The sequence below is a fragment of the Xiphophorus hellerii genome, chromosome 21 (assembly GCF_003331165.1).
Source record: "Xiphophorus hellerii strain 12219 chromosome 21, Xiphophorus_hellerii-4.1, whole genome shotgun sequence".
NCBI classification, from domain to species: Eukaryota; Metazoa; Chordata; class Actinopteri; order Cyprinodontiformes; family Poeciliidae; genus Xiphophorus; species Xiphophorus hellerii.
Window position 1 is genome coordinate 24,784,236 of NC_045692.1, and position 21,408 is coordinate 24,805,643.

Sequence of the window (21,408 nt, forward strand, 5' to 3'; positions counted from 1 at the left end):
CAGATTTATTTTATTGACACCTAAGTCTACTGTTGGGCCTTGATGTCACTTGAGTGATTCATTTTAAAGATAACTTTATTTATTATTACTGTTAAACTAAAATCTCCAGCATGGGGAAGTGGGATGAGCTCGGATTTTCTTGACACCCCCTCCACGAGGTCAGACCTTTCACATGCTGGGAGTCCATCACCCTCCTGCAGTTCACCGTCCTCATCCCCTGGAAAGAGAAGATGTTCGTCTGGGATGTGAAGATGCAGATTCTTCATCCTCAGTTGTCACAGAGGGCTCAGTGTAGTCATCAAAACTCCACTTCTCTTGACAAATCATTTGAATCAGCTGCTCTGGAATAGAGGTACATCTAAAACATGCAGAGCAGGGAGGCCTGAGGACTGGAATTGAGAAGCACTACAATAATGGAACATATAATGGACATATAATAAAACACAACAAGCAATGAAATCAAGTTGGACCACTGAAGTCTGAATCCCATTTCCACAGTGTAGGAGCCGTATGATTGGGGTGGGCAGCTGCAGAAGTGGCAGGAGACACGGCTTTGGCACGTGGGTGGTGGGAGTGTGGAGGTGGGTGTGACTGTCACTAAGGTATGAATGGGAGCCATACTGGCGCGCTGCCTTTGTATGTATGAGGAAGCTGGTGCGCCGGTGGTTGTTGTAATTTCTGTTGACCGTGCTGCAATGCTGCTTTATTGTTGGCATCATTGTATGGTTTAGCCTGGTCAGTATGTGTCAGTCCTTGTAAACCCCCTGGAGGGCAGAAAAAAAAGTGTTTCTTCGTGTTTGTTGCACCACAGAAACAAACCACCAGGCCTGATGGTTTGTTCTTCACTTCCAGCTCAGTAATATTCAGCTAAGTCTTTTCTGCAGGTATCTCCAACCTCTGCAACGTTTAGCATCATTTTGAATCAAAACAATGAAGCTTCACTGAAGGTTCAATATTTTCAGTTTAACAGAAAAATTAACTCTCAGTGGTCTCAACATTAGTTTTTACATTCTGTCTGATTCTTCCTCACACCAGCCCCAGATGTTCAGAGAAGTGGTGGTCGAGCTCACAGAGGAAGTGGATCATCTCAGAACTTGCATCATCTCCTTTTCTCCTCACCGTGTCGATTAAAACTCGAGTTTTGTCTCCTCTGGTTCTCTCTGCCTCCACTGCCTCCATCTCAGAGTCATTGATGATTTTTTCCTTCAGCAGATTATCCATCAAACTCTGCAGAACCGGTCCTGATATCCCATCTATGAAGTTGATCCTTATCTCCATCAGTTGCTCTTTTGGACTGAGGTTCTGTCGGGTCGGTCCACAGGATCTTCTGACTCCGGCAGCAGAAAGACAAACCCGTCTCTCCCAGACAATGCAGGAGCTGCTGTCCCTCAGAGACAGACTATGTTTCATCATTTTCTCAAAAGAAACACAGAACTTTGAGAGGTAGTTTTCATAGGATTCTGCATCAAACTCGGCTTCTTTGGGCTGAACCAGAACCGAGTCGCCACCAGGAGAGACAGACAGAGAGTAAACCTGATTTGGCTGCAGTTTGCAATCTGGAGGCCTCTCCAGGAATCTTTCATTATCGTCTAATTTCTTCCTGAAACGCAGCACATTGTTGAGAACAACGTTCTTTGGCAGCATCAACACATTAATCTCGTGTTCTGACTCGGGATCAGCTGGAGGTTTGTAGAACAGCAGAACCAAAGCTCGGACCGGGTCAGGAGGAGAATCTTCATCCTTGACGTTCCCAAAAGCAGAAAACCCTGTGATGCTGATGATGATGTGAGTCTCTGTGATCCTCTCAGGCCCGATGAACTCGACGCCTTCGTCATGTAGATGAGCGACTGACAGGAAGTGACATCGTCCTGTGGAGCGGACCTCACAGTGAGGGAGATGAAGCTGAGCCACAGACTGCTGCTGGCAGCTGATGTCAAACAGAGGTCCTGCAGGCTTCTTGCCATGTGGGCTCAGTAATCTCCTGTTCCAGGGAACGACCCTGTAAAACACGTCTCCTCCTCCCTTCATGTCAAACACCAGGCCGCTCACTCTGCACTGGTACAGGCCTGGACTGGAGCACTGGAACCAGTAGGTTTCATCATCTGCATCTCCACAGAAACCAGGAGTAAACTCCTCAAAGCTGCTGTGGAGCTTCATGTTGGGTAAACTAGCAGCTCGGGGTAAGATACTGACGTCTAGAGGAGGATCCTGATGAATCAGAGGAGAGAGGAGAGAAGGAGATGAGTTACTGAGGTCTCTTCTTCTCAAACCAGATCCTGAAGTCTGGAGAAGGTCAGTAGAGGCTGATCTGTTTGGGACGGAGTGGCTCACATGTCCAACCGACTCCATTATTTCATCTTGGTTGTTTCCTGCTGGATCTTGTCTGCTGTATTTTAAACACGGTGGTTCTAACTGGTCAACAAGTTCTGGAGGCTTTTCTGTGGAAACTTTCTTACTCTGTGGAATTAAGGTGGGAAAATTAAAAAACGCAGTCATCTGCCTATCTGTCCTGGAAGGTCCCACATACTGACTGTGTGATTCATCTTGATGAGAAAGAAAGAAGTCGAGTCTCGGCGAAGACGTAGCTGCAGTGGATGTAGAAGTTACAGTTGGTGGCGATACGTTGATGAGCCGAGTGTTGGAGGGCAACATTAATTGTTGTATTTTGCAATCAGGATTCTGTAGGAAACCACAGAGCTCCTTCACTCCAGAACCTTTCAGGTTGTTTCCTCTCAGGTTCAGTTCAGTCAGATGGGAGGGGTTGGACTTCAGAGCTGAGACCAGAGAAGAACAGCTGATCTCTGACAAACTGCAGCCAATCAATCTGAATAAAGAATAAAAGATGTGAGCTGAAGCCAACAGAATGCAGGTTAAAACTGAAATATGAACAAATTAATAATAAAAATGTAGAAAATTAATTTCACTGAATGTAAAAGTCCCAGAAACATGATGAACTGATGTTTAATATTTGATCCAGTAAAACTGGTTTATAGAGTCCAAACCAGCAGAACCAGAACATGTTATTATGATGTGTTGTTAGAATATTTCAGTCGGGCCTTCAGTGGTTCTGGTCGGGAATTAAAATGGACTTTAAGAGGGAGTGCCGTGGTGGCGGAGGGGTTAGCATGACCCACATTCAGAGGCAACGTGGCCTCGACACGGCTGTCGCGGGTTCGACTCCCAGACCCGACGACGTTTACCGCATGTCTTCCCCCCTCTCCTTCCCCCTTTCCTGTCAGCCTACTTTGAAAAAGGGACACTAGAGCCCACAAAAAGAACCCTTGCGGGGCAATTAAAAAAGAAAAAAAAGGACTTTAAGAACCAAAGTGTGACATTAGAGCTGTTAATGAATGCTGCAGTGATTGAATGGAAGCAGCTCATTTCCACAGTGACCTTTAACCTTCTATTGAGTGGAACTGAGTGATTTATCTGAAGGATCAACAGCTGCAATTATTACACTTCACTCATTCATAAACACATGAGTGGAAACAGAACTGATTCTACCTGTTATATTGTTACACAGGATGCTGCATCACAACCAGCCTGATATCAATGCTGTTACCATAGCAACAAGAACTAATTCACAACAAATATCAGATTTCTTCCTCCAAACATCCAAGGTGAAATTTAACTGGAGGCTAAAAGGTCAAAGGTCAATGTTGCTCCAGTTAAAAAAGTGGAGCCAATAACAAGTATTCATTTTCCAGGTTTTACTCTGAACCACATCTGGAAAACATTTCAGACTTTTCTGGAAAAATGTTGGAACCTGTTGAAGAAAACTAGCTGTAGTTCAGACTGAGCATCAGAACAGGAGGATCCAGATGATGCTGCTGGTCTTTGAGCTGCTTCCTGAATGTGTGACATCACTTCCTGAATGTGTGACCTCACTTCCTGAATGTGTGACATCACTTCCTGAATGTATGACCTCACTTCCTGAATGTGTGACATCACTTCCTGTATTTCAGCCTTCCTGATCTGGCTGCCTGGACATTTTAGGATTCATTTTAAAATGATTTGATCTGCTTTAAAGCTCTTCATGGCCTCACCCCGCCCTACTTGACCCAGCTGTTACATCAGGGAAGATGAAGCTAAGCTCAGAGGAAACCATGCTGTTGCTATAGCAACACCTACATTATGGGATGTCCTTCCCTTGGACATCAGACAGGCCTCTTCCCAGTCTGCTTATCAATCCCTTCTAAAAACCATCTGAGATGATAACTTTAAATTGGTTTTGAATTTTGTCATTTTAATGTTATTTTCCTCTATTTCCATTTACTTCATTCTGACTGACTGTTGGGCTGTTGTATTTATCTTCTATTGATGGTTTTATTGGTTGATTATTGGATCACATAACTGCTGCTTCATGTCTTCTTTGGTCCTGTGGCTGTTTAAAGTTGTCTAGAAATAAAGCTGCTCTGCTATCAGCTGTTCCACCGTGCGTCCATCCAGCTCCTTCTGTCAACGTCACAACTTACTGCTACATCTGTCACAAACTCACAGGATTCCTGCTGCTTCACCTCAGACACTGGAAATTAGAAATAATCAAGGAAACGGAGGAAATACTTTCCTTACCTCACATTTATTCAGACAGGTTATAAAATATTTCCATAATATTTTCAGATAATTTACTTAGATTGATGCTGCTGTGTTAAAATGGACATGTTTCTGTTGGACTAAGCTCTAAGATTTCAGTTCAGATTAATTTTAAATGTAAAACTGATTCCTGATGTTTCTACATCTGTTCATCTTTACAGATTAATAAAGTTTGTGGTTTTATCAATGATGGTTTATTGATCATTTATGATCAGAAGGTCAGAGATGTGGATGAACATCATTATTTAGTGAATTAAACCTCAGTTTGTCTTGGACATAATTACATTTTATCAGATTTTAATCTGATTGTTTTGTAGATATTAAGACATTTAATGATCCTAATATCAGAGTTTTATCAGCCTTTAGTCTCCAATCTGACCTTTGACCTTCTCTCTGCAGGTGTGGTTGGTGTCTGTGAAATGAACACTGTGATTGGTTGAATGTGATGGTGGGAGGAGGAACTGCTGGTGCTTTTTTAAAACAAAGAAACTTTAACTGGACCAAACCATAGAAGAAGAAAGCAGACTTTACCATGAAGCCCCTCAGAGTGGATCAGTAGAATATCAGCCAGACGTCTGCAGGTTAGTGGCAAGAAAACTTTCACATCAGAAACATCAGCAATAAACTAAAACATGGTGACTTACTGTAATCGTCGTAGTTTACATTCTGGATTCTGTAGGAAACCACAGAGCTCCTTCACTCCAGAATCTTTCAGGTGGTTCCAGCTAAGGTCCAGTTCAGTCAGATGTGAGGGGTTAAAGGTCAGAGCTGAGGCCAGAGAAGAGCAGCTGATCTCTGACAAACTGCAGAACGCCAATCTGAATAAAGAATAAAAGATGTGAGCTGAAGCCAACAGGATGCAGGTTAATCAGTCCAACAGAACCAGTTAAAGAGTCTCATGAATATTAATGCCAACATGCTGCTGCTTCAATAAAGACCTGCTGACTTCAGCTCTTAAACTCTGTCAGCTCCACCAGCAGCTCCATCAATACAAACTCAGCTTCTGCAGCAAATCATCCAAGTTTCACACAAAACCAACAATCAGGAGGAAAAACCAACTAATGGAGATTAATGCAGAGAAATTCAACTATTTCATTATTCATCAGCCATAAAGACATGAAGCCATGGAGAATATTTAATGTCAAAGTAACTTTAGGAGCTGAACCAGAACCAGAACCTGGTACTGGGTCATGATGAGTTGGAGAATTTTAGTGTTGAAGCATCAATCATTGATTATAGATTTGTTCCTGTCAGATTCTAGAAGCTGAAATTCACTTTTCTAGACTGGGCTGAATGAAACTTTGGACTGAGGAAACTTTTTGCAGTGGTTCCCAAAGTGTGGGGTGCGCCCCCTAGTGGAGGCTCAGTGCCATTGCAGGGGGGCAGGAAGCGTTATGGATGAAAAAATAAACAGTTACACAAAAGTGTTTGACTGTAAAGATGGTTTGTAGTTTGTTTTGTTTCAACCTGAAGTGAGAAATAAACTTCAGTGGAGTTTGAAAACTAAATGTGTGTTTAGGTTTATGTCTGGTTGAACGATGTGAGTCCAGTTGATTCTGTTTTATTTTGGGGGATTTTATTGTGATCCATAGGGGCCAGAAAATCTTTGGGAGCCACTGATTTAAAGAAATGTTTTATTTTAAATATTTTAAGTGTTTCCCTGTATTGATTTATTTCATGGCTGCTGTCTGAGCATCTTGTCATTAAATAATTTCAAACCCATCACCCTCAGTGGGGGGGGCTAACATTGATCCTGTCTAATCATTGGTTGGTTCTGTTGTTGGTTTGTGTTCCAACATGGCGGCTCTGTTCATGCAGAACCTGAATGACCTCTGACCTGAACTGGTGAGACATTTTAGAGCGAGCTAGAGACACAGAGGCTGGAGCTGCTCAGCCAGTTTGTAGCAGATCAATTAGAAAGTTGATCAAAGTCATTGGAGTTATTTATAGACTCAAACCAAGACATCGACTCCAGACTGATTGGAAAGTTTTCCACCACAACGTCAAACACCTGGACCAGGTGGTGCACCATGTTCTGTGACCACAGGGGGCGATAGGGAGCATTTATCTACATGAACATCTTGAAGACAAACAAGAGCAATCAGAATATGATGGGTCACAGAATTTGGTAAAACACCTGTGATGGGGGTCAGCTGCTGTTCATGGCATGTTTCATAATATATTCAATTATTTAGTGGAAAATTTAATCATTTATTGGCATTATGACACATTTAATTTATTAAAGGGAGATTTACAAATATGTATTTCATGGCATATTTATTCATTTAATTTTGCCACCTTTAAGCCTCCATAGCTTCCAGAAGCTGATATTAAAAATTAGAAACATTCAAATAAATGACATGAATACATAACATTTTATTATTCCTCTTTAATAGTTTTTATTTCTAAAGAAAGAAAATCAATCAGTAAATGTGAAGTTGGAGCTGCAGATGCAGCCTCAGCTCTTTGCTCGCCCTTATTCTGGGGATTTTGGTGATTTTCCATTTCCTGTTTCCTCCCTGCAGCCACTTTTACATGAGAGCAGCTCTTAACCATCTGGACTGATCTCTGGTCATGACTTCACATCAGAAATATCAGCAATAAATTAAGACTCTGTTTCTTACTCTAATCGTTGTATTCTGCATCCAGTCTGTAGAATATCACAGATCTCCTTCACTCCAGCATCTCCCAGGTTGTAGTTGCCTCTCAGCTCCAGTCCAGTCAGAGGTGAGGGGTCGGAGTTCAGAGCTGAGGTCGGATCATCACAGCTGATCTTTGACAAGCAGCAGTGGTTAAATCTGAATAAAGAATAAAAGATGTGAGCTGAAGCCAACAGTCCAACAGAACCAGTTAAAGCAGCCATTCTTAACCACAGGGCCACAGTTGGGCCACCAGCGCCACCTAGAGGGCTGCAAGAAACCCCAGGTTTTTACTTGTGGGCAGTGGTGGAATAAAGTTTCCAGAAATCATAGATGTTGCCGTCAGAATCCAGGCTCTTAGTTTCCACCACTAGGTGGCAGTAGTGTGCCAGTCAGTTGTTAAACACGCTCTAATAAGCTTGTTTAGCAACAATAAGCCAGTAACGTTCGGTACTGGATAAATATTTAATGCAGAATCTTTCCATCTCTAGTGCTGAGGGCTGAGAAACTCCTCTTCCTGATCACAACCTGGGAATCAGGATTCACATTCTGGCTTCAACAAAGATCAAACCTGAAACACTGAGAGCTGCTGGAGGCTCTGAGAGCCGTGAACCCATCACACCCAGACTGGACCCCATCAGTCCCAGAGGCCTGAGGGTCTCACTAGGAGGAGAATCACATGGACAACAGTAGTTTGTCAGAAGATAAACTGTTGGGACTTTATTTGTCACAGGTCTGGAGGAGAGCTGCTGGCTCTGGCTGCTGCAGGTTAAAATTCATCTGCACATTATGAGGCTTTACCTTTTTATTGGCACTTTAAATTATTTTTATAAAATATGTTTGATTTCAAAATTATTTATTTGAATGGGTTTATTTTTGAGCATATAATTTAATTAATTTCCACATTTTCTCCAGGTTTTGAATCTTGAGCCATTGTAGAAATAAAAAAGGAGAAAATTTCTGCCAAAAACCTCAGAAGTTTTCTAGAACAAACAACGAAATGAAGGAACTTTAAGTGAAAAACTTTACTGAAAGAAATCTGAAATTAATCTCAGAAATTTTCTGGAAAAAATATGTAAATTTATGAGTTTCAAAAGTAAAAAATGTTCAGAAATTTCAATATCAAATTCTGATTGATATTCAGCTGCAGTTTTTATGCGGTTTAGTTAATAATCAACTAGTTGAACTGCAAATCCAGATCCCAACATACATAAAGATGAACGTATCTAACTTTATCTCACAGTGACAAAAAACTAAATAAAAAATCAGTGACTGTGGACCGAATAACTTCTGAAATTAAACGACTTCACTTAAATGATGACGCTTCACCTGCGGCTCACAACTTCCTCCTGGTGGCATCTAGAGGAGAAATCTACGCTAGTCGGATCCGTCTGATCCAACCGATTAACTTTAATTATCCAAGACTGAATTAAACCCAATATATTTTAAAGATGATTTTTCTGCTTTAGTCCACCATTTGAGTCAGCAGGAAAACTTCTCCTGTTTTGTCTTTTGTTCATCCTCCCCAGTCTTGAGGGATCAACTGAACTCAGGAAGCTTTGAACCCTGAGTGCGGTCCGGGTCAGGGTTCGGGATTTTACAAGGATTTTTCTGTGTGGTTTTGCTTCCCTGAAACCGACTGATGTTCGGCCGTGACATCTGCAGAGACCGAAGGAAGGCAACGTCTTCCAGCTCCATGTCTGAACATCTGCAGCTAACAATAGTCCCACTGTTAGCAACTTAGCATCTTTCTTCAGACACTTGGGGACATTTCAGACAAAACATATGAATCGACCACAAATGGAAGGTCAGTCAAAAAATAATAACTTGGTAATTGGATAGGAAACAGCAATCAATGCAGACCTAATAATTTCACTATAAGTAAAGCCTGGTGGGCTGCCAGGCTTATAATACACTGGAGGAAACCCTGATTTAGAAATAGTTTCTCTGATGTCTGAAGAAAACGAATCAGGGAATTTCAGGATGAGGCTGCAGATGCAGCTTCATCTCTTTGCTCTTTGTTTTTCTGTTTCCTGTTTCCAACCTGCAGCCACTTTAACATGAGAGCAGCTCTTAAACATCAGTATTGATCTCTGGTCAGAACTTTCACATCACAAACATCAGCAATAAACTAAAACATGGTGACTTACTGTAATCGTTGTAGTTTACATTCTGGATTCTGTAGGAAACCACAGAGCTCCTTCACTCCAGAATCTTTCAGGTTGTTGTTGCTCAGGTCCAGTTCAGTCAGATGTGAGGGGTTAAAGGTCAGAGCTGAGGCCAGAGAAGAACAGCTGATCTCTGACAATTTGCAGTTCTTTAATCTGAATAAAGAATAAAAGATGTGAGCTGAAGCCAACAGAACCAGTTAAAGAGTCTCATGAATATTAATGCCAACATGCTGCTGCTTCAATAAAGACCTGCTGACTTCAGCTCTTAAACTCTGTCAGCTCCACCAGCAGCTCCATCAATACAAACTCAGCTTCTGCAGCAAATCATCCAAGTTTCACACAAAACCAACAATCAGGAGGAAAAACCAACTAATGGAGATTAATGCAGAGAAATTCAACTATTTCATTATTCATCAGCCATAAAGACATGAAGTCATGGAGAATATTTAATGTCAAAGTGACTTTAGGAGCTGAACCAGAACCAGAACCAGAACCTGGTACTGGGTCATGATGAGTTGGAGGATTTTAGTGTTGAAGCATCAATCATTGATTATAGATTTGTTCCTGTCAGATTCTAGAAGCTGAAATTCACTTTTCTAGACTGGGCTGAATGACCTTTGACCTTCTCCACATGAGGGGGATTTCCAGTCCGAATGCCGTCTGGTTCTGACCTCAGATCAGCCGGTCCAACTCAGAGACTAAATGAATCTCTGGCTCCAAGTCCAGGAACAAACTCAGGAAAATGTTTCTTACAGCAGAAGATATGAACTTTGATTTTCAGATGAATTCTATCAAATTATTCACAGAATAGAAACTGAACTGTTACAAAGTCAATCTGTAGAAAAAGGAGAAAAACTGATTTCATGAAGGTTTGAAAGTGGAGCTGAACTGGCTGCAGTTTTCTGCTCCAACATGTGAAAAATCCTGACCTGCTGATTCTGCCTGGCAACACTAGGATCACTACTGTTGACCATAAACATGCAGACACAACCTCCAGGGTCGGCCTGTCAGGCAAACCTGTCACTGCTAAAGAGGTCAGTGGCTGATATTTAGACCTTTGCTGAGGAAGAGAAGATCAGTGGATAAGATCAGCTTCACATGGAAATATCAGCCCAGAAATGATCTCCCACAATTCAGGAAATCTTGGCCGACTTATCTGAGCTCCTCCACTTTAAAGAGATTCAAACATTAAACTGACATCAGTATTTTAACTGATTCCATCTTCCCGTCTATCAGCAGTTTTCCTCGTTTCTAAAAAACACAGATGTTTTAATTTGACCAAACCATAGAAGAAGAAAGCAGACTTTACCATGAAGACCCTCAGAGTGGATCAGTAGAATATCAGCCAGACGTCTGCAGGTTAGTGGCAAGAAAACTTTCACATCACAAACATCAGCAATAAACTAAAACATGGTGACTTACTGTAATCGTTGTAGTTTACATTCTGGATTCTGTAGGAAACCACATAGCTCCTTCACTCCAGAATCTTTCAGGTCGTTGTTGCTCAGGTCCAGTTCAGTCAGATGTGAGGGGTTAAAGGTCAGAGCTGAGGCCAGAGAAGAGCAGCTGATCTCTGACAACCTGCAGCTCCTCAATCTGAATAAAGAATAAAAGATGTGAGCTGAAGCCAACAGGATGCAGGTTAACCAGTCCAACAGAACCAGTTAAAGAGTCTCATGAATATTAATGCCAACATGCTGCTGCTTCAATAAAGACCTGCTGACTTCAGCTCTTAAACTCTGTCAGCTCCACCAGCAGCTCCATCAATACAAACTCAGCTTCTGCAGCAAATCATCCAAGTTTCACACAAAACCAACAATCAGGAGGAAAAACCAACTAATGGAGATTAATGCAGAGAAATTCAACTATTTCATTATTCATCAGCCATAAAGACATGAAGTCATGGAGAATATTTAATGTCAAAGTGACTTTAGGAGCTGAACCAGAACCAGAACCAGAACCTGGTACTAGGTCATGATGAGTTGGAGGATTTCAGTGTTGAAGCATCAATCATTGATTATAGATGTGTTCCTGTCAGATTCTAGAAGCTGAAATTCACTTTTCTAGACTGGGCTGAATGACCTTTGACCTTCTCCACATGAGGGGGATTTCCAGTCCGAATGCCGTCTGGTTCTGACCTCAGATCAGCCGGTCCAACTCAGAGACTAAATGAATCTCTGGCTCCAAGTCCAGGAACAAACTCAGGAAAATGTTTCTTACAGCAGAAGATATGAACTTTGATTTTCAGATGAATTCTATCAAATTATTCACAGAATAGAAACTGAACTGTTACAAAGTCAATCTGTAGAAAAAGGAGAAAAACTGATTTCATGAAGGTTTGAAAGTGGAGCTGAACTGGCTGCAGTTTTCTGCTCCAACATGTTAAAAATCCTGACCTGCTGATTCTGCCTGGCAACACTAGGATCACTACTGTTGACCATAAACATGCAGACACAACCTCCAGGGTCGGCCTGTCAGGCAAACCTGTCACTGCTAAAGAGGACAGTGGCTGATATTTAGACCTTTGCCGAGGAAGAGAAGATCAGTGGATAAGATCAGCTTCACGTGGAAATATCAGCCCAGAAATGATCTCCCACAATTCAGGAAATCTTGGCCGACTTATCTGAGCTCCTCCACTTTAAAGAGATTCAAACATTAAACTGACATCAGTATTTTAACTGATTCCATCTACCCGTCTATCAGCAGTTTTCCTCGTTTCTAAAAAACACAGAAGCTTTAATTTGACCAAAGCAGAGAGGAGTAACAGTCTGTACCATGAAGACCCTCAGAGTGGATCAGTAGAATATCAGCCAGACGTCTGCAGGTTAGTGGCAAGAAAACGTTCACATCACAAAGATCAGCAATAAACTAAAACATGGTGACTTACTGTAATCGTTGTAGTTTACATTCTGGATTCTGTAGGAAACCACAGAGCTCCTTCACTCCAGAATCTTTCAGGATGTTGTTGTAGCTCAGGTCCAGTTCAGTCAGATGTGAGGGGTTAAAGGTTAGAGCTGAGGCCAGAGAAGAACAGCTGATCTTTGACAACCTGCAGTTCTTCAATCTGAATAAAGAATAAAAGATGTGAGCTGAAGCCAACAGGATGCAGGTTAACCAGTCCAACAGAACCAGTTAAAGAGTCTCATGAATATTAATTAATAATATTAATGCTGCTGCTTCAATTGCAGGATTTTAGTCAGAAAAATTATTCCAGGTCTGATCAAAGTACTGAAGCATCAATTATTGGTTATAGATTTGTTCCTGAGAGACAGGAGGTTAGAAATGACAAAATTAAATGAAGATAAAATGAAATACATTTAAATCTCCCATTAATTCAATAAATGCATCATAAAATTATTAAATGAAATCTACCTTTAGAAATGAATTTAAATAATAAAATGTCCTTTTTGCAGTGGTTCCCAAAGTGTGGGGCGCGCCCCCTAGTGGAGGCTCAGTGCCATTGCAGGGGGGCAGGGAGCGTTATGGATGAAAAAATAAACAGTTACATAAAAGTGTTTGACTGTAAAGATGGTTTGTAGTTTGTTTTGTTTCAACCTGAAGTGAGAAATAAACTTCAGTGGAGTTTGAAAACTAAATGTGTGTTTAGGTTTATGTCTGGTTGAACGATGTGACTCCAGTTGATTCTTTTTTCTTTTGGGGGATTTTATTGTGACCCATAGGGGCCAGAAAATCTTTTGGAGCCACTGATTTAAAGAAATGTTTTATTTTAAATATTTTAAGTGTTTCCCTGTATTGATTTATTTCATGGCTGCTGTCTGAGCATCTTGTCATTAAATCATTTCAAACCCATCACCCTCAGTGGGCGGGGCTAACATTGATCCTGTCTAATCATTGGTTGGTTCTGTTGTTGGTTTGTGTTCCAACATGGCGGCTCTGTTCATGCAGAACCTGAATGACCTCTGACCTGAACTGGTGAGACATTTTAGAGCGAGCTAGAGGCACAGAGGCTGGAGCTGCTCAGCCAGTTTGTAGCAGATCAATTAGAAAGTTGATCAAAGTCATTGGAGTTATTTATAGACTCAAACCAAGACATCGACTCCAGACTGATTGGAAAGTTTTCCACCACAACGTCAAACACCTGGACCAGGTGGTGCACCATGTTCTGTGACCACAGGGGGCGATAGCGAGCATTTATCTACATGAACATCTTGAAGACAAACAAGAGCAATCAGAATATGATGGGTCACAGAATTTGGTAAAACACCTGTGATGGGGGTCAGCTGCTGTTCATGGCATGTTTCATAATATATTCAATTATTTAGTGGAAAATTTAATCATTTATTGGCATTATGGCACATTTAACTTATTAAAGGGAGATTTACAAATATGTATTTCATGGAATATTTATTCATTTAATTTTGTCACCTTTTAGCCTCCATAGCTTCCAGAAGCTGATGTTAAAAATTAAAAACATTCAAATAAATGACACAAATACATAACATTTTATTATTCCTCTTTAATAGTTTTTATTTCTAAAGAAAGAAAATCAATCAGTAAATGTGAAGTTGGAGCTGCAGATGCAGTCTCAGCTCTTTGCTCGCCCTTATTCTGGGGATTTTGGTGATTTTCCATTTCCTGTTTCCTCCCTGCAGCCACTTTTACATGAGAGCAGCTCTTAACCATCTGGACTGATCTCTGGTCACGACTTCACATCAGAAATATCAGCAATAAATTAAGACTCTGTTTCTTACTGTAATCGTTGTATTCTGCATCCAGTCTGTAGAATATCACAGATCTCCTTCACTCCAGCATCTTCCAGGTTGTTGTTGTAGCTGTTGCTCAGCTGCAGTCCAGTCAGAGGTGAGGGGTCGGAGTTCAGAGCTGAGGCCGGATCATAATAGCTGATCTTTGACAACCAGCAGTGGCTAAATCTGAATAAAGAATAAAAGATGTGAGCTGAAGCCAACAGTCCAACAGAACCAGTTAAAGCAGCCATTCTTAACCACAGGGCCACAGTTGGGCCACCAGCGCCACCTAGAGGGCTGCAAGAAACCCCAGGTTTTTACTTGTGGGCAGTGGTGGAATAAAGTTTCCAGAAATCATAGATGTTGCCGTCAGAATCCAGGCTCTTAGTTTCCACCACTAGGTGGCAGTAGTGTGCCAGTCAGTTGTTAAACACGCTCTAATAAGCTTGTTTAGCAACAATAAGCCAGTAACGTTCGGTACTGGATAAATATTTAATGCAGAATCTTTCCATCTCTAGTGCTGAGGGCTGAGAAACTCCTCTTCCTGATCACAACCTGGGAATCAGGATTCACATTCTGGCTTCAACAAAGATCAAACCTGAAACACTGAGAGCTGCTGGAGGCTCTGAGAGCCGTGAACCCATCACACCCAGACTGGACCCCATCAGTCCCAGAGGCCTGAGGGTCTCACTAGGAGGAGAATCACATGGACAACAGTAGTTTGTCAGAAGATAAACTGTTGGGACTTTATTTGTCACAGGTCTGGAGGAGAGCTGCTGGCTCTGGCTGCTGCAGGTTAAAATTCATCTGCACATTATGAGGCTTTACCTTTTTATTGGCACTTTAAATTATTTTTATAAAATATGTTTGATTTCAAAATTATTTATTTGAATGGGTTTATTTTTGAGCATATAATTTAATTAATTTCCACATTTTCTCCAGGTTTTGAATCTTGAGCCATTGTAGAAATAAAAAAGGAGAAAATTTCTGCCAAAAACCTCAGAAGTTTTTAGAACAAACAACGAAATGAAGGAACTTTAAGTGAAAAACTTTACTGAAAGAAATCTGAAATTAATCTCAGAAATTTTCTGGAAAAAATATGTAAATTTATGAGTTTCAAAAGTAAAAAATGTTCAGAAATTTCAATATCAAATTCTGATTGATATTCAGCTGCAGTTTTTATGCGGTTTAGTTAATAATCAACTAGTTGAACTGCAAATCCAGATCCCAACATACATAAAGATGAACGTATCTAACTTTATCTCACAGTGACAAAAAACTAAATAAAAAATCAGTGACTGTGGACCGAATAACTTCTGAAATTAAACGACTTCACTTAAATGATGACGCTTCACCTGCGGCTCACAACTTCCTCCTGGTGGCATCTAGAGGAGAAATCTACGCTAGTCAGATCCGTCTGATCCAACCGATTAACTTTAATTATCCAAGACTGAATTAAACCCAATATATTTTAAAGATGATTTTTCTGCTTTAGTCCACCATTTGAGTCAGCAGGAAAACTTCTCCTGTTTTGTCTTTTGTTTATCCTCCCCAGTCTTGAGGGATCAACTGAACTCAGGAAGCTTTGAACCCTGAGTGCGGTCCGGGTCAGGGTTCGGGATTTTACAAGGATTTTTCTGTGTGGTTTTGCTTCCCTGAAACCGACTGATGTTCGGCCGTGACATCTGCAGAGACCGAAGGAAGGCAACGTCTTCCAGCTCCATGTCTGAACATCTGCAGCTAACAATAGTCCCACTGTTAGCAACTTAGCATCTTTCTTCAGACACTTGGGGACATTTCAGACAAAACATATGAATCGACCACAAATGGAAGGTCAGTCAAAAAATAATAACTTGGTAATTGGATAGGAAACAGCAATCAATGCAGACCTAATAATTTCACTATAAGTAAAGCCTGGTGGGCTGCCAGGCTTATAATACACTGGAGGAAACCCTGATTTAGAAATAGTTTCTCTGATGTCTGAAGAAAACGAATCAGGGAATTTCAGGATGAGGCTGCAGATGCAGCTTCATCTCTTTGCTCTTTGTTTTTCTGTTTCCTGTTTCCACCCTGCAGCCACTTTAACATGAGAGCAGCTCTTAAACATCAGTATTGATCTCTGGTCAGAACTTTCACATCACAAACATCAGCAATAAACTAAAACATGGTGACTTACTGTAATCGTTGTAGTTTACATTCTGGATTCTGTAGGAAACCACAGAGCTCCTTCACTGCAGAATCTTTCAGGTTGTTGTTGCTCAGTTTCAGTTCAGTCAGATGTGAGGGGTTAAAGGTCAGAGCTGAGGCCAGAGAAGAACAGCTGATCTCTGACAACTTGCAGTTCTTCAATCTGAATAAAGAATAAAAGATGTGAGCTGAAGCCAACAGAACCAGTTAAAGAGTCTCATGAATATTAATGCCAACATGCTGCTGCTTCAATAAAGACCTGCTGACTTCAGCTCTTAAACTCTGTCAGCTCCACCAGCAGCTCCATCAATACAAACTCAGCTTCTGCAACAAATCATCCAAGTTTCACACAAAACCAACAATCAGGAGGAAAAACCAACTAATGGAGATTAATGCAGAGAAATTCAACTATTTCATTATTCATCAGCCATAAAGACATGAAGTCATGGAGAATATTTAATGTCAAAGTGACTTTAGGAGCTGAACCAGAACCAGAACCAGAACCTGGTACTGGGTCATGATGAGATGGAGGATTTTAGTGTTGAAGCATCAATCATTGATTATAGATTTGTTCCTGTCAGATTCTAGAAGCTGAAATTCACTTTTCTAGACTGGGCTGAATGACCTTTGACCTTCTCCACATTGAGGGCGATTTCCAGTCCGAATGCCGTCTGGTTCTGACCTCAGATCAGCCGGTCCAACTCAGAGACTAAATGAATCTCTGGCTCCAAGTCCAGGAACAAACTCAGGAAAATGTTTCTTACAGCAGAAGATATGAACTTTGATTTTCAGATGAATTCTATCAAATTATTCACAGAATAGAAACTGAACTGTTACAAAGTCAATCTGTAGAAAATGGAGAAAAAGTGATTTCATGAAGGTTTGAAAGTGGAGCTGAACTGGCTGCAGTTTTCTGCTCCAACATGTGAAAAATCCTGACCTGCTGATTCTGCCTGGCAACACTAGGATCACTACTGTTGACCATAAACATGCAGACACAACCTCCAGGGTCGGCCTGTCAGGCAAACCTGTCACTGCTAAAGAGGACAGTGGCTGATATTTAGACCTTTGCTGAGGAAGAGAAGATCAGTGGATAAGATCAGCTTCACATGGAAATATCAGCCCAGAAATGATCTCCCACAATTCAGGAAATCTTGGCCGACTTATCTGAGCTCCTCCACTTTAAAGAGATTCAAACATTAAACTGACATCAGTGTTTTAACTGATTCCATCTTCCCGTCTATCAGCAGTTTTCCTCGTTTCTAAAAAACACAGAAGTTTTAATTTGACCAAACCATAGAAGAAGAAAGCAGACTTTACCATGAAGCCCCTCAGAGTGGATCAGTAGAATATCAGCCAGACGTCTGCAGGTTAGTGGCAAGAAAACGTTCACATCACAAAGATCAGCAATAAACTAAAACATGGTGACTTACTGTAATCGTTGTAGTTTACATTCTGGATTCTGTAGGAAACCACATAGCTCCTTCACTCCAGAATCTTTCAGGTCGTTGTTGCTCAGGTCCAGTTCAGTCAGATGTGAGGGGTTAAAGGTCAGAGCTGAGGCCAGAGAAGAACAGCTGATCTCTGACAACTTGCAGTTCTTCAATCTGAATAAAGAATAAAAGATGTGAGCTGAAGCCAACAGAACCAGTTAAAGAGTCTCATGAATATTAATGCCAACATGCTGCTGCTTCAATAAAGACCTGCTGACTTCAGCTCTTAAACTCTGTCAGCTCCACCAGCAGCTCCATCAATACAAACTCAGCTTCTGCAACAAATCATCCAAGTTTCACACAAAACCAACAATCAGGAGGAAAAACCAACTAATGGAGATTAATGCAGAGAAATTCAACTATTTCATTATTCATCAGCCATAAAGACATGAAGTCATGGAGAATATTTAATGTCAAAGTGACTTTAGGAGCTGAACCAGAACCAGAACCAGAACCTGGTACTAGGTCATGATGAGTTGGAGGATTTTAGTGTTGAAGCATCAATCATTGATTATAGATGTGTTCCTGTCAGATTCTAGAAGCTGAAATTCACTTTTCTAGACTGGGCTGAATGACCTTTGACCTTCTCCACATGAGGGGGATTTCCAGTCCGAATGCCATCTGGTTCTGACCTCAGATCAGCCGGTCCAACTCAGAGACTAAATGAATCTCTGGCTCCAAGTCCAGGAACAAACTCAGGAAAATGTTTCTTACAGCAGAAGATATGAACTTTGATTTTCAGATGAATTCTATCAAATTATTCACAGAATAGAAACTGAACTGTTACAAAGTCAATCTGTAGAAAATGGAGAAAAACTGATTTCATGAAGGTTTGAAAGTGGAGCTGAACTGGCTGCAGTTTTCTGCTCCAACATGTGAAAAATCCTGACCTGCTGATTCTGCCTGGCAACACTAGGATCACTACTGTTGACCATAAACATGCAGACACAACCTCCAGGGTCGGCCTGTCAGGCAAACCTGTCACTGCTAAAGAGGACAGTGGCTGATATTTAGACCTTTGCTGAGGGGGAGAAGATCAGTGGATAAGATCAGCTTCACATGGAAATATCAGCCCAGAAATGATCTCCCACAATTCAGGAAATCTTGGCTGACTTATCTGAGCTCCTCCACTTTAAAGAGATTCAAACATTAAACTGACATCAGTATTTTAACTGATTCCATCTTCCCGTCTATCAGCAGTTTTCCTCGTTTCTAAAAAACACAGAATTTTTAATTGGACCAAAGCAGAGAGGAGTAACAGTCTGTACCATGAAGACCCTCAGAGTGGATCAGTAGAATATCAGCCAGACGTCTGCAGGTTAGTGGCAAGAAAACGTTCACATCACAAACATCAGCAATAAACTAAAACATGGTGACTTACTGTAATCGTTGTAGTTTACATTCTGGATTCTGTAGGAAACCACAGAGCTCCTTCACTCCAGAATCTTTCAGGTCGTTGTAGCTCAGGTCCAGTTCAGTCAGATGTGAGGGGTTAAAGGTCAGAGCTGAGGCCAGAGAAGAACAGCTGATCTCTGACAAACTGCAGTTCCTCAATCTGGATAAAGAATAAAAGATGTGAGCTGAAGCCAACAGGATGCAGGTTAACCAGTCCAACAGAACCAGTTAAAGAGTCTCATGAATATTAATGCCAACATGCTGCTGCTTCAATTTAGAAATGAATTTAAATAATAAAATGTCCTTTTAATGCAGTGGTTCCCAAAGTGTGGGGCGCTCCCCCTAGTGGAGGCTCAGTGCCATTGCAGGGGGGCAGGAAGCGTTATGGATGAAAAAATAAACAGTTACATAAAAGTGTTTGACTGTAAAGATGGTTTGTAGTTTGTTTTGTTTCAACCTGAAGTGAGAAATAAACTTCAGTGGAGTTTGAAAACTAAATGTGTGTTTAGGTTTATGTCTGGTTGAACGATGTGACTCCAGTTGATTCTTTTTTCTTTTGGGGGATTTTATTGTGACCCATAGTGGCCAGAAAATCTTTTGGAGCCACTGATTTAAAGAAATGTTTTATTTTAAATATTTTAAGTGTTTCCCTGTATTGATTTATTTCATGGCTGCTGTCTGAGCATCTTGTCATTAAATCATTTCAAACCCATCACCCTCAGTGGGGGGGGCTAACATTGATCCTGTCTAATCATTGGTTGGTTCTGTTGTTGGTTTGTGTTCCAACATGGCGGCTCTGTTCATGCAGAACCTGAATGACCTCTGACCTGAACTGGTGAGACATTTTAGAGCGAGCTAGAGACACAGAGGCTGGAGCTGCTCAGCCAGTTTGTAGCAGATCAATTAGAAAGTTGATCAAAGTCATTGGAGTTATTTATAGACTCAAACCAAGACATCGACTCCAGACTGATTGGAAAGTTTTCCACCACAACGTCAAACACCTGGACCAGGTGGTGCACCATGTTCTGTGACCACAGGGGGCGATAGCGAGCATTTATCTACATGAACATCTTGAAGACAAACAAGAGCAATCAGAATATGATGGGTCACAGAATTTGGTAAAACACCTGTGATGGGGGTCAGCTGCTGTTCATGGCATGTTTCATAATATATTCAATTATTTAGTGGAAAATTTAATCATTTATTGGCATTATGGCACATTTAACTTATTAAAGGGAGATTTACAAATATGTATTTCATGGAATATTTATTCATTTAATTTTGTCACCTTTTAGCCTCCATAGCTTCCAGAAGCTGATGTTAAAAATTAAAAACATTCAAATAAATGACATGAATACATAACATTTTATTATTCCTCTTTAATAGTTTTTATTTCTAAAGAAAGAAAATCAATCAGTAAATGTGAAGTTGGAGCTGCAGATGCAGCCTCAGCTCTTTGCTCGCCCTTATTCTGGGGATTTTGGTGATTTTCCATTTCCTGTTTCCTCCCTGCAGCCACTTTTACATGAGAGCAGCTCTTAACCATCTGGACTGATCTCTGGTCACGACTTCACATCAGAAATATCAGCAATAAATTAAGACTCTGTTTCTTACTGTAATCGTTGTATTCTGCATCCAGTCTGTAGAATATCACAGATCTCCTTCACTCCAGCATCTCCCAGGTTGTTGTTGTAGCTGTTGCTCAGCTGCAGTCCAGTCAGAGGTGAGGGGTCGGAGTTCAGAGCTGAGGCCGGATCATCACAGCTGATCTTTGACAAGCAGCAGTGGTTAAATCTGAATAAAGAATAAAAGATGTGAGCTGAAGCCAACAGTCCAACAGAACCAGTTAAAGCAGCCATTCTTAACCACAGGGCCACAGTTGGGCCACCAGCGCCACCTAGAGGGCTGCAAGAAACCCCCAGGTTTTTACCTGTGGGCAGTGGTGGAATAAAGTTTACAGAAATCATAGATGTTGCCGTCAGAATCCAGGCTCTTAGTTTCCACCACTAGGTGGCAGTAGTGTGCCAGTCAGTTGTTAAACACGCTCTAATAAGCTTGTTTAGCAACAATAAGCCAGTAACGTTCGGTACTGGATAAATATTTACTGCAGAATCTTTCCATCTCTAGTGCTGAGGGCTGAGAAACTCCTCTTCCTGATCACAACCTGGGAATCAGGATTCACATTCTGGCTTCAACAAAGATCAAACCTGAAACACTGAGAGCT

General features: G+C 41.1%; 2 protein-coding genes across 14 annotated transcripts in view; one reads left to right on the forward strand and one right to left on the reverse strand.

The window, feature by feature from the left end:
- LOC116712080 (NACHT, LRR and PYD domains-containing protein 3-like) overlaps nt 1-21,408 on the forward strand; it is a 612,764-nt gene that overhangs the window by 410,206 nt on the left and 181,150 nt on the right. The window lies entirely within an intron of this gene.
- LOC116712074 (NACHT, LRR and PYD domains-containing protein 3-like) overlaps nt 321-21,408 on the reverse strand; it is a 1,065,068-nt gene continuing 1,043,980 nt past the window's right edge. Inside the window, exons 16-24 of the mRNA XM_032551823.1 lie at nt 20,799-20,978; nt 19,171-19,344; nt 17,730-17,903; nt 16,286-16,459; nt 12,291-12,467; nt 10,826-10,999; nt 7,218-7,391; nt 5,238-5,411; nt 321-2,824 (exon numbers count right to left, since the gene is read on the reverse strand). Of these exons, the coding sequence (XP_032407714.1) occupies nt 1,027-2,824; nt 5,238-5,411; nt 7,218-7,391; nt 10,826-10,999; nt 12,291-12,467; nt 16,286-16,459; nt 17,730-17,903; nt 19,171-19,344; nt 20,799-20,978 (3,199 nt within the window). The 3' untranslated portion in view covers nt 321-1,026. The remainder of the gene's footprint in view (nt 2,825-5,237; nt 5,412-7,217; nt 7,392-10,825; nt 11,000-12,290; nt 12,468-16,285; nt 16,460-17,729; nt 17,904-19,170; nt 19,345-20,798; nt 20,979-21,408) is intronic.